The sequence below is a fragment of the Limulus polyphemus genome, unplaced genomic scaffold (genome assembly GCF_000517525.1).
Source record: "Limulus polyphemus unplaced genomic scaffold, Limulus_polyphemus-2.1.2 Scaffold787, whole genome shotgun sequence".
NCBI lineage: Eukaryota > Metazoa > Arthropoda > Merostomata > Xiphosura > Limulidae > Limulus > Limulus polyphemus.
Window position 1 is genome coordinate 30,421 of NW_013666397.1, and position 13,636 is coordinate 44,056.

At 32.6% G+C, this 13,636-nt stretch overlaps 1 protein-coding gene across 3 annotated transcripts in view; it reads left to right on the forward strand.

Annotated features, from left to right (window-relative positions):
• LOC111086019 overlaps positions 1 to 13,636 on the forward strand; it is a 23,096-nt gene that overhangs the window by 2,715 nt on the left and 6,745 nt on the right. For all 3 annotated transcript variants that reach the window (XM_022387272.1, XM_022387270.1, XM_022387271.1), the window contains exons 2-6: positions 4,901 to 4,980; positions 5,639 to 5,976; positions 6,548 to 6,619; positions 7,050 to 7,192; positions 7,986 to 8,053. In XM_022387272.1, coding sequence (XP_022242980.1) covers positions 4,901 to 4,980; positions 5,639 to 5,976; positions 6,548 to 6,619; positions 7,050 to 7,192; positions 7,986 to 8,053 — 701 coding nt within the window. The remainder of the gene's footprint in view (positions 1 to 4,900; positions 4,981 to 5,638; positions 5,977 to 6,547; positions 6,620 to 7,049; positions 7,193 to 7,985; positions 8,054 to 13,636) is intronic.

Sequence of the window (13,636 nt, forward strand, 5' to 3'; positions counted from 1 at the left end):
ACGTGACCTCGCTGACGCAACAATACTAATAACTGGTAATTATTCCAGCTTTCTTGTACGTTGCTTGGTATTTTTATAGCTGGATCTTCTAAGAGATCATCGAGATGAATAATTGATGAATAATCCCTTTGAATAGTAAACTAAGGTTCACAGCTGTAATCATACAATTTGTGTTTTGCCTTGTTTACGTAGTAACATTGTTATCACTATCAGTATTCTTTATGGAGCTCCTATTTCTTTGCATAATGATTATTTTCATATGCATTGATTCCTCAGTATTTACGAGTTTCAACAAAGGTGTACATCATGGTACTGATCATGTTTTTTTTTGTCCCTATCCACAGTGCCTTACAGAACATTGTTCATACTAGCATAAAATACATGGCTCCGCTGTGTGGTTAATAGACCCCCTCGTGGTTCACAGAGGCCTCAGTGAATCAGTTAAACTCCCCCATTACACCCAGTTACTTCTACAACTATTCAGATGGGTGTCGTACACGAAATGAAACTGCTTTAGGAAATCCACCCGTTGTACTTGACCACCATACTAGCTTATGAGTGAAGTTATGAACAAAAGGCGCTCCCGGGATCCCACTAGGGGCGAATAACACTAACTCCGGTACCAGAATATTTACTCCTACTCGTAAACCCTAATTATGATTGGGTGATCTTTCGGGTGCATTTTATCTTTTCCATGATATTTAGCTACACCATATAGATGAGGACACGTCCACAGGCCACCCCAAGTCCACCTGCCAAGTTTGATCCTGCTAGTTGTAAAACTGTGGGATTAGTTCGTGAACATAAATTCGCACACCACGTGAATTATTAAAATATTTGTTATTATTAAAGTTCAAGTCTATTTGTGCACGTCTCCTGCACAGATATACACTCCCCCCCCCCTAAAATTATTGGTCGCATCCGTCATTTTTTCTGTTATGCTCTTCCACTGTTATTTGTTATTGTTGACCCGGGTTCTTCACATCATTAAAAAATTGTTAACCCCATTCCTCAAACCAAATATTATAATGGGTTTGAATTCTGTGGTTTTAATTTTATGGAATTACCCGATCATTTGTAAGCTTATTAGGAAATACATTTTTTATTTATGAAAGAAAATGGTTGCAAAACCGTTACTAGATTTAAAACACCCAAGTAGGAATATGTTTTTCGGATTGTCTTGCTGGTTTTGGCTTTGTTAGCCTGCTGAGCTGAAGAAGTTTGTTTTAATTTTCGTATTTTTAATATTGAAATTTTCTGTTGCTAAAATATGCGAGTTATTATACTTTTATAAAGTTGTAGCCGATGGTTCCGATTGGACAAAATTTGGTGATAATACGTCAATGTATCTCCTTGACAACCAAGCAAACGTAATGTGGAATTGCAGCCAATGATTACGATTTTTGTGCGCCAACAATACCAAGCTTGGGGGCGCATGTATACAAGATTCGATTTTATTGCTCCTCGCGATCTCTGCGAACCTACTCTCAAATCTATATATATCATTAAAAAAGGCAAACTCGCTTGTCACCGCAGAAAGCGCCATCGTTTCGTACAAGTTGCGTGTTGATCTGTCCCGCAATAGCCAAGATATAGGTGATTAAAATTGGAGCAGTATTTTTTTTTTGTGAGCGGTTAGCCTTTGAATTATAAAGCTCTCAAGAAATTCTCAAAAATCCCGACGAATTTTCATTAGCATGTAACAGTATTTTTATTCGGTAAAATACAATTAGGAGCTTGATATCAAATAATTTGCTTTCACATTTCATCTACTTTGTTGAGCCTTGTAAGTATATACACGATATAATTAAAAGGTCATTACAATAATCGAACTGTTGGTTAACAAGAGCAAACACGAAACACATTAAATGTAAATTGGGATTGAATCCTTCTGTTTGGAAATGTCAGTAATTCTGTATACCTTCTGTCATGAAGCATTACTCTATTTCAGTTCAGAATGTTTAGGAAAGGCTATTCTGTGCTTATTTACTGTAATCAAAAGTAGAACTGCAACCAATCTGAAAATATACTAAATATGTGTGTGTGTGTGTGTACTACATAAATCGGTCATAAGCTTTACATAATAAATCTAATGAAGCTGAACTGTATGCTTTTATTTTCCTAGTGAAATGTTGTGTAACACATTTCTAACATGTTATTAACAATGTATTTTTATTATATGCATTCGTACTTACTTTTTTACTGTAAGATCACCATGACGATACACTGTTCACAGTAGCACGTGCTACAGTACTTCTTGACCAAAAGATAACTACTATAAAGCTATCGTCAGCATTTAGCCTGAACACGTAATGAGGGGAGTTCCCAGTGTCGAAACACTTTAAATCTGTATCTAGTTGCTTTTACTTGGGAATATGACCCACTGCAATAAATTGACGATGTGGCAAATTTGTTCACTATGCATACGAAAATTATAGCCCCTCCACCCCAATGTCTCAGAGGAAAATGTGGAGGCTTATAACTAAAAACCAGGTTTCGATACCCGTGTTGGCACAGCACAGATAGCCTATTGTGCAGGTTTGCTCCTAGTAACAAGGAAACAAAACAAAAAATACCCTATTTTAATCAGTACATTAATTTGTTCTTCCTATAAATTCTGGAGAAACGTGGAATTATATTAAGCCCTTTCATATTAAAAATCTATGACTCCTGCTACACAAGTCACAAGTTATATTTAAGTATTAGTGAGAAATATTGTCTGTATTTTGAAAGGTCTATGTTCTCAAATGAAGCTGCGAAGTGAAATTATATTTATCATACAATATTTTTATTCACATCTTCTGATTGGTTGATAATGTAGGGTTTTAACACTTCAGAAGTGAAAACTATTACTGAAAAATGTAGTGCTGAAAATTTGAAACCTATGAAATGTTTGGTTATTTTATGATAGAAAAATTGGTGGTAAATGTAATTTCACGTGACTAAATATTGGCTGGGAATACAAAGTGTCGCAGAAAGTAAAATTAATACCACATTTTAACTTTACAACATACATGGAAATGTTTAGGAAGGGTTTCTTCCTTAAAGGGTGTTGAACGAAATATTAAAGATGAATTCCTTTGAGAATCTTTTCTTAGAGTATTATTAAGTTCAGTCTATCTGCGCGTATGATTAGAGATGTAAAAAATACTGAGCTCTTTTAACATTGTGGTTGTATATATTCCGGTATGATTAGAGATGTAAAAAATACTGAGCTCTTTTAACATTGTGGTTATCTAATCGCTATTTACTCTGTCTCCTGATGTGAAATTAAAACCCATTGAGAGTTTTCACTTACATTTGCCCCTATTTGCATCAATCACAACTTAAACCAGCGCATCTCCAGGCTAAACTTGATAGGTGTATACGTTACATTACACACTGCTATAAATCGATAATAAGCAATCTTACTGTAATGGATCAAAGGCGTGGCCGTGTATATATCTATTTCTCTGTGTGATCGAAAGAATTAATACAGTGGTGTCATCTGTTGGGCTGAAATTTAACAAGATCTCAATGCCAGAAGTGGTGATTGATCACATGTTAAATGTGGCGTCATCTATTGAATAGCACTACAAACAACAATTCATAAAAACATTTCGCACTTTGGGTATTCAAGATTTGGAGAATTGAAAAAAATAACAATGCTATGTGCAATAAACATTTCTTTATAACAGAACACAATTTTTAGATATAGTACTCTTCTCATAACAAGAAAACGACTTTCACTAGGATTGTACGTGAGTGTTTGATTATATCTTTATTGATGTACGTTTTAAATATAGTACTAAAACACTGGAATAAAGGGTAGCACTTTCAATAAATAAAAACAGAACAGTTTATATCAGTAAAATGTGTGAAGATTTTGAACACTCTACATTGAATCATTTTAATGAAATGCGTTGCGTATGACTAAAAAAGCACAATCTGAACACTTTTCCCGTGAAGCACTTCCCAGAATAAAATACTTTTTACAAGATGTACAATTTTTTACAATGATATATGATTACTATGATTACCTATTACTAGCACAAATAGCCGCCCTTAGGGCGGCGTTTCTGCTAGTATACCACAATACCCAAACTTTCACCCAGGCCTTACCTACTCTTTATTTTTCAGTTGTTTGCACAAGTTTTCACCTATGATTTGTACATTAATTTAAGAAATGAGTAGGGCCTTTTGTTTGCTATTCCGCAGTTGACTTCCCCAAAGTTTGTAATTTGTAGCTGTTCTATAAATGGTGTGTGTGTGTCTAAGTTTTCGTCTAGTGCGATTTGAATACAATTATGGTTCATTTATTAATTTAGACAATATTTGCAAGAATGTATTCAGCAATTTGGCACATACAATGATTTTTGTGGAGTTTAATAACTTTTTACAAGTTAGTTTACTACTAATTTACTGTTTTATTCGAATGTTTGAACTTTATAATAGTCCTGAAATTCACATTTTACAATACGACTGCAGGTCCTGTTTTTTCGTCGACTACTTATATTTAGGATACCCATTATAATCATACCAAGGTGGGTAAAAATTACTGTTATTAAGACGAAACTTGAGGCAAAACATACAACAAAGAAAAACGGAAACGAGACGATCTTGTGAAATGATTGGAATACTGCAACGATATATAATTTTCACAATGGAGTATTTAAAAAATTACCTCGGTTAAAGATGCAACTTGGATGTTAGTTTACCCAAGTTCCCCGGTAAGTTTACGAACTTACAAGGCTAAAATTAGTGGTTAGATTCCTCGCGGTGAACAGAGCACAGATAACTTATTATGTTAGAAGAAACAACAACAACAATTTACGCAAATAAAGCTAGTTCATTTAGGCTATTTATCTTCGCACGTGAATATATGCAATATCTTTTAATTGTTTCACTGTTTGTTTTTTAGAGTTATTCATCTAATCAAGAAACAAGGGACAACAGAATCGGCATCAACAACGACAAAAGTCTAACGTGTATTCCACTGAAGTATGCCTTTTTTAAAATCATTTTTAAAAACTCTTGGCTCAGAACCTATCGCAAATTTGCGATTTACGTGTATTACTTAGTATGTCCTTCTTTGTTTGTGTTCTGTGTCTTTACAACAGTGTTTCATATTAAAATGGGAATAATATTATAAGCAAAACTGAAAGACTTGAAATTTGTTCAATATTTAAAGACAGTCTGTTTCAGTAATGCAATGGTATCGAAAAACAATTTCGCGAATTTTAAATATGATCGTTTCTTAAAATGTTTTTGAAGTTTTGCCCTTCCATTCTGTGTTTCATAATCAAGAGACTATAGCGACTCATTTGATGCTTCATATCTTTCCAATTAAGATAAATTTCCTTCAAATTCTGTAATTAGTAATATGTCTTTAGTGAGAACGTTTGGGGGGGACTGAATTGGTATTTAAGTGTATTTGCCAAATATTTCTGAAAATATAAGAATGGTAGTTTTCGGTAAAGAGAGCTGGACAGAAGCTTATATATAGATATATAAATATTGACCTGAATCTAGTTGTATAGAATGTGTGGGTTTGTTGAAATGATAATTTTGGGTAGTTTTCATTTTCATGTAAGTCAGATATACGATGATGAAGACTTTTGAAATGTTTTCAAATTTCCAGTTCATTATTGTAATATAGCACACAGTGTGACAGTTCCAGTCTCGGCGAAGTTGAAAAAAACTGTACAGTACCCAAATCTACACGTGACTCCAACGACACTAACACGTCATTACAGAAAGATGAACCATCTTCCGAAGCATGTGCAACGACTGGTAATGGTAACCATTACAATACCAATGAAAAAATAGTCTGGCCCAATCCCTTCACTCGAAACGGACGTTACGTCAACATAGAAGCAGTTAATTGGTCTAATCTTCGTTACAGAAACCGTTGGGGGTGTCTTTTTCTCGGTATATTTGTTGGCCTGGTATTCGTAGGAATTGCAGTTGCTGTTGTTGGAGTAGCTATTCTTACAGGTTTAGTTTTCGTGTTAAATATAGTTCAAATAAGTTACTCATATCCTCTCTAAGCTATTTAGATATATTTTAATATTTTGTAGTCTTTTTTTTTTTATCCCTACTTGATAATTTCTGAACCCTTCACATCTTTATCTTCTTAACATTACCAACTTTGCAAGTTAGTGTTTTTCCCTTTGAACATTTATTACTTTGCCTTCCTAAAATTACTTATTTTCCACACTTTGATATAACACACTTTTCTTCCCGAAGAGGGTATATTTACAAAAAAAAACCTGATTCAAGTATTTATTAATTATTGTAAAGAGATTGAAAGAAATTTTCTGTGGAAGATAGGTAAAATATTTGTTGATTAAATAATATCTTAAGGACTTTTTTCTTAAGTTAAAAGTTTTAAAAACTAGAAATGTGATAAAAAGTCATAAACATCTCATAATATTTCATTAACCCCCAACATAAGTTTTAAACAAAACATTTCATATTTGACGTCATTTTTATAATTGAATATTTCATTTGCCATTTTTGATGCGAAAATACAATTATGTAACCTTAATTTCTTTACTAATTTTAGGTCTCCAAAAGGATTTCAAGTACTTGTGTCAACAATCTTCTGTTTATCGTTTCCAAGGAGCCCACGTATCTGGTAGGCCAAATGAAATTGTGACTCAAATGAGTAATGAACACTTGTAAATTACCTTTATTAAAACATTGTTCAATCTTTTTAAGCGTTCAGTGTCAACTTCGTAACAGGTTAAAATTTAGATAATTTGTACTTTCTTCAGTTATAGTGTGTTAAGATTTTCTTAATTTTTTTAGTGCTTCACTTTGCATAACTAGGACCAAAAAGTATGCCTATTTGGCATTATAAAAATTAAAAACGATGAAAGTCAGCACTATGTAGAACTGTTAAATGTGACTAAAAGTTTCAATAATAAAGCATTATTCGAGTGCTATTTCATAGCAAAATTACTGATAAAATCTTGTATATCTAGTTGAATCGTTAAAGTGCCTTTTTTCAGTTCGGGTGTGCGTTTTTCTGCGTAATAAGAAATGTAATTTGTATTTTCTGAAAGATTTTTCACACAGTCAATTAAAGAAGTGGACGTTGTTCACCGGAAGTGTGATTTTCCAAACAAATAGAACAACACCTTGCTTAAACGAAAAAAAGCAAACGAAAAGAAAGCAACTTTATAACCAGCCATCTTTTACATCTAAGGTAATTTAGTTAATAATTTCCATTTAAGTTCGTGACATATTCTACGTGGGCTCGTAATAGTGTGATCTGCTTTTCAAAAAATGAATCGTTTACGAATAAATCCAAGTAACTCAGGAAAAAAATGAACTAGACGGTAAATACATGCAAGCAAAAGCATATAGACTGTAGATAAAGCAGTCAATTTACAAATAAAAATTGCTCGGGAACAATTTTTATCACATACCCTAGAAGACGAAAAACTGAGTTACTTAACATGCCACCTGTAGCTTTATACTATGTGTCCATTTACTATAGTTGAGCTATTGTTACTTTAAATGCCGATACTTTTTCGTTGGTTGGAATGAGAAGTTAAACTCAGTAGTAAGTAACCAAGATTTTAGACAGAACGTAATTTCTATAATGACTTCAAGTAAATGATAATGATGACTTCAGGTTAATATGCCTTTGAAGTCTTGAAAGCCCTTTATAATATATATATATATATATATATGTGTGTGTGTGTGTGATTATAATTTAGTAATTACTTGAAATATCATTTATGAATAGTAACTTTATAAAACTTTTTTCCTTACTCGTTACAGTGAGATGTAAATTTATCTTTAAATTAGCAGTCTGCTCTTGTGATAGCATTTTACTATACTTGTTATAAAGGCTTTTAGTTTGTTGTGATACTTGATTTTGTAATTTTTCTTACTTCATTTTTGATGTTTCAACTCTAATTTGAAGATTTTTTATTTCTCCTACTGAAGTTCAAGTTTGAGCTTTATTTGTGTTGTGCTTTCTTCTTTTTCAGATCGAACAAGCCTTTAGAAATTCCATGATAGGGTCAAACTTTGTAGCATTCTCTTTGGGCAATATAGGGTGAGCGAATCATATGAATTCAATCCTTGTTATATATCACGTGTTGTGCATTACTTGGAGTCTTGTTCTCTTTTTGTTTGAGTTTCTCCGAATAAATATTAACAAGATTAGACGGGAATCTTTTGATAAACGAGTTAAGGAACTATAGTCTGCTGCTTTGTCATAGGTACGCAAGTTTTAGCTTTATTGTCATGGGGAAGTCTCGATATTACTTGTACATTTACTTTTGATTTCTATTTAAACTTCATTTTATTTACTTTAAATTTAGCTATTCGAAAAGTGTATACTGTACAACAAAACTGAAATGTTATAGATACACTACTTTCAAATGGATTTGTTGTTGATTTCTGAAACATAAGTTACGAGTTTTATTGTTAACATGCAATGGAAAAATGTTTAATAGTAAGTTAATGAATATTAAGAGACGAAATAAAAATACTATACATTTAAAATCACCAGGAATTTTTCAAGGTCAAAATTATAGTAATCAAAAAGTTTCAGTTCTTAGAAAAGACTTTTGCTTACCGGTAATAAATTTTCAATTATTAGCTTTATGAAGAGCCGGATGTGGCCAAGTGATTTGCTTGTCTGCTTCCATTGCAAAATCACTGGCATATGTATCTAAAATGAGTGTATCTTCCAGAGTTCGGTATGCCAGTACAGAAGTAGTGGTCAATTCTTTCTTCAGTTTGTTTAATGCTTGTTCACAATCAGCTGTCAAAAAAAAATATTTGGCTTCACTAGTAATTTATATAGAGGACGAATTATTTCAGAAAAAGATTTCATGAAAGACTATAGTAAGAACATAGTCCCAGAAATCCTCTTATTTCACACAGGCTCTTTGGTGTTGGCCAATTTTGGTCGGAGTCAGTCTTTGTTGGATCTGTTGATATTCTTTCTCTGCTAACCATGTGTCTCGTAAAACTCGTCTGTCGACAGAATAAATCATACTTCTGTGGATTCAGCTTAAGGTTCTCCTTCCTCAACCATTGCAGAACCTTCCGTAGACCTTCATAAGCATTATCCAAGGCCTTGTGTAAATAGAGGAGTATAACGTTCCAAGGTAGTTTAGACAGAACACATTCCATTAATTCTTGGAATGTAGTAGGAACATTACATAATCAAAGTAGTAATACCATAAATTGTCTTAATTCATTTCCTGTGTTTAAGGCTGTCTTCGCTCTACTTGCTTTGTAGACCTCGGTTTGCCAATTTCCACTATTAAGATCCAATGTTGAAAACGATGTTGATTCCGATAGAACATCCAAAGTCATTCAATCCTTGGCAGCGAGTAGGCATCCTTCTTTGTAATATAAACCTTGTGGATCCATCATTGTTACGTATTAGAATTTCAAATAGCCTAAAATTAAGTTAACTGATAATTTGAATTTAGTAGTTAAATGGTACTTTGGATTTAGTATTTAAATAAATGCCGATATATTGTCAGTTTGTGATATTTGCCAACAAGATTGATACCCAGTTTTCTTTTTTAACACAAATACGTTTTAATATGCACACAACAGTACAATTTACAATAACAATTATTACAAATAGTTATTACAAGATTGATACCAGTTGTCTTTGTTAACACAAATACGTTTAAATATACACACAACAGTACAATTTACAATAAAAATTATTACAAATAGTTATTACAAGATTGATACCAGTTATCTCTGTTAACACAAATACGTTTTAATATGCACACAACAGTAGAATTTACAATAACAATTATTACAAATAGTTATTACAATATTGATACCCAGTTTTCTTTTTTAACACAAATACGTTTTAATATACACACAACAGTACAATCTATCACAAATCTTTAATTACTACAGAAATTGCATCTGAAATGTTAATTTCAACATATTCATGTAAAAAGACAGTCCCAAACGAGGCCATGGCCATACCATGTCAAGTAGCATCTTACCGAGTTCATGATTGTTGTGCAATATACATTGGATGATACTTTTTTTTCTTTTTCTTTCTGAGGACTAGCATTTTTTTTCAAAGGACCATTACTGGGCCACTGACCACACGTTGGGAAATAGGATACATGAGTTTATAAATTCCACATTGTGTACTTGGAGCAGGGGTCAAATCAGCTTATTTTTTTGTGAGCATGCTTTGTTGCTCTCGAGAACATCATATTACAGTGTCACGTAAACGGTCTAATGACACAAGTGGTGAGTTGTTGCTTTATTTCCAGTGGATTTGTACATCAGTCGTTGACAGTAAACTAAACACAGAAAATAAATGTGAAATGTTCAGCAGTTCAAACTCTGAAGAGAAGTACTTTGAAACTTTGTGACCAATAATAAAGAAAATAGGGCACAGCTAATCCACCTCCTGTTCACAATGCTCGAAGTCACAACAGCATGCAACTCGTGAACATCTGTGTCCTGCATATGCCAAACAAAATGGGGGGGGGGTCCTTAAAATTCAGAAATTTAGTACAGTAAGTATAGGATCCAGCTTTGCATGGCTCATTTCTGATATTAAGGGCACCTTGCTATAGAGGGCATTTGGAAGGGTACCCTTAATGTTGAGGTTCTACTTTATTGTATACATATCATAGGTAAGAGCCTAGTATGGTTGTAAGTTGTTTTCAGTGTGTGTGTGTTTGATCTATGAGCTCATTCTCTTCATTCAATTATTAATTTAATCTAACTTGTTTTGAATTGTGAAATTTTGAATATAATTTAACGTTATTGTTCTCTGGTAACATTTTTATTATTATGGATCTGGCATGATGAGTATTATTGGAGAATTTCTGTGTAACCGACCGCAGCCATCTTATCCTTTCACCCAATGTTTAGTAGCCATTTTTTCATTGAATTCAACCACTACTGCTATTTGTTTGATGATCCATTCTGCCACAAGCCTAGTCACTGCTTTAGGCTTTTATTTTCAACAAAAATTTGAAAAAATTATCCTTTTGTGTCATGAATATGTGGTGGATTGCTTAGTTGGATCTTTAGGTTCATAAGCTTCATGACAGCAGGGTATATTATTAGGATTTCACAGTTCTTATTTTTCTTGTGTTTAAACACAATATTTAATGGCACATCTTATGATCAAGTTGAAAATAGTGTTGTTTTGGTCACTTAAAAATTCTTGTTTAAACAAAAATTTATCTGGGTTCCCATTTATCCACTGCTGTTCACTTCGTCATTCCTTTACTCGATTAATGAGAAAGTTGGACTGTTTATATCTACTTCTTTTCATGCATACCTTTTACATTTGTTACTTTTATGTGTTTTTATTTCCTTTAAACCTGCAGACAAACAACAGTAATTTTCTTTTTCTTGTTACATTTATATCACTGCATAAAAAAAGTTCCTAGACAGGTACTTAAAGTATGTGTTTAGTACAGTGATAATGAAGAATTCTGAAGTGATTGTTGAAAGACAATAAGTATTTATCACAATATTGAAAAGTTAAGATTACAAAAAAGTTCTTTCATGCACTAATCCTCAAGCTATAGAAACTAGAATCATCGAGTGTTAGGGTTAACAACATCATACGGACATACAGTTCTGTTGTTATTATACAGTTAATGGTTTGAAGTTTCTAACTTTGTATTCATACACACCAACATGTGTTTGCTAAAAATGCTGTATTCATAGTGTTTCTTGCAACAAAATCATAGGTTCTTAATTCACAAAGTTTATGCTCCATGCTGCTGTTGCACACTCTCCGAAACTGTTTTGAATTTTGCAGCAGTTACATATTTAATTGATGCATCAGTTTCATTACTGTGCTTTTTTTTTGTAAATAATACTTTTCTTCTTAAAACCTCAAACTTGGTTATTAAAAGTGAAAACTGCAACTTACACCTCAGAAATACTGTTTTTCATGTGTTATTTATATCAACTTGTGTTGTTGAAAACTGCAACTTACACCTCAGAAATACTGTTTTCATGTGTTATTTATATCAACTTGTGTTGTTAAGATCATTGTAACACAGAGACAGTGAAGAAGTTTGGCTTTTTTTTATCATTAGTTCTTTATTTATCTGTATTTATTTAATTTGTTCATATACACGCAGCCTTATATAATTTTGATATACTGTTAGCAGAGTAAAAAGAACGAGAAGAGAGTTGTAACTTAATAATTACAAGAAACGTATATTGAATTGACATTACAAAGGTCCAGAATATGGAACCACAGAAGCAGCTTGGAAAGGTGTATTGGGAGAAGCAGACAGACGTTGTGAAATGCATGTAAGGGTGAAAGATAAACTCCAGAATGAAGTTGTACAGCAAATCAAACAGTGGCAAAAGGATAACTTTCATAAATCTATGATCCAGCTTAAGGAGAAAAAGAAATGGATGATGCGTTTAAAAAGGTAAGATTTCTCATTGGTCCATTTTATTTTTTTACATACTGTAGCAAAATAAGTCAAACTAGTTCAAGATAAAGCTAGGATATCTGTATCTTTGTGTGTGTGAGTAGTTAGTGTATATTTTAACGAATTTGTGAGTATTTTAATATCAATGTTTGCTTAATTTAATTTATATTCAGAAACATACACAGCTTATACTGTTAAATATGTATTTCAAAACTCCCGCCTATTCTCCAAAGTTGTAGAAGACTCTCGAGAGTAAGAATCAACAATATATATATATGTAAACATTTAAATATAGCTCAGTATTGTTATGTAATCTGAATTTTCTAGAAAACCTTCCCATGCCTATAAATACAACCAGTGTGATACGCCAGAGAGAGTATCTATTAGTAGTTCACTATAATCAGTGTGCTATAAACTTCAAAAGCAACAACTGTGATTGTTATAACGCTTATCAATCGGAAAACTTCAGATATTTGACCAGGATCCTTTACAAAGTTTGAACATTACAAATTATTTAACTTCAGTGGATTCTCATCGGACATTAATATTTTTATGAAAACAATACATAACTTCAAGGGTGGAAAACCTAGCGTGTGTGACCAAGGACAAAGCTAGCTAGCTTCCGGCGAATTGTACTTGCATCAACTCGTAATAAACTCTCAATAAGATATCACGTGAGTTTTAAACTAGAAAGAAGATTTTATATTTTTTGTAAGTTTGTGAAACTTTTGTTTGTAATAACTAATATCTATAGGGCTATCATCTGTAGCAATTAAAGAACATCTATTAGGACTATCATCTGTAGCAATTAAAGAATATCTATTAGGGCTATCATCTGTAGCAATTAAAGAACATCTATTGGGGCTATCATCTGTAGCAATTAAAGAACATCTATTAGGGCTATCATCTGTAGCAATTAAAGAACATCTATTGGGGCTATCATCTGTAGCAATTAAAGAATATCTATGGGGCTATCATCTGTAGCAATTAAAGAACATCTATTGGGGCTATCATCTGTAGCAATTAAAGAATATCTATGGGGGCTATCATCAAACATAAATGAATATTTTCCTCCAGTAAAATGCGAATTAGGGACCCATTTACTGTTAACACGAAAAATGAAGAAATCTTACAATTAAATGAATCAGAAGTGGATTCATTAACTGAACTTTCCTGTGACACTGTCTTGAAACATAATTTTGATAAACTATCCTTAATTAATTTTT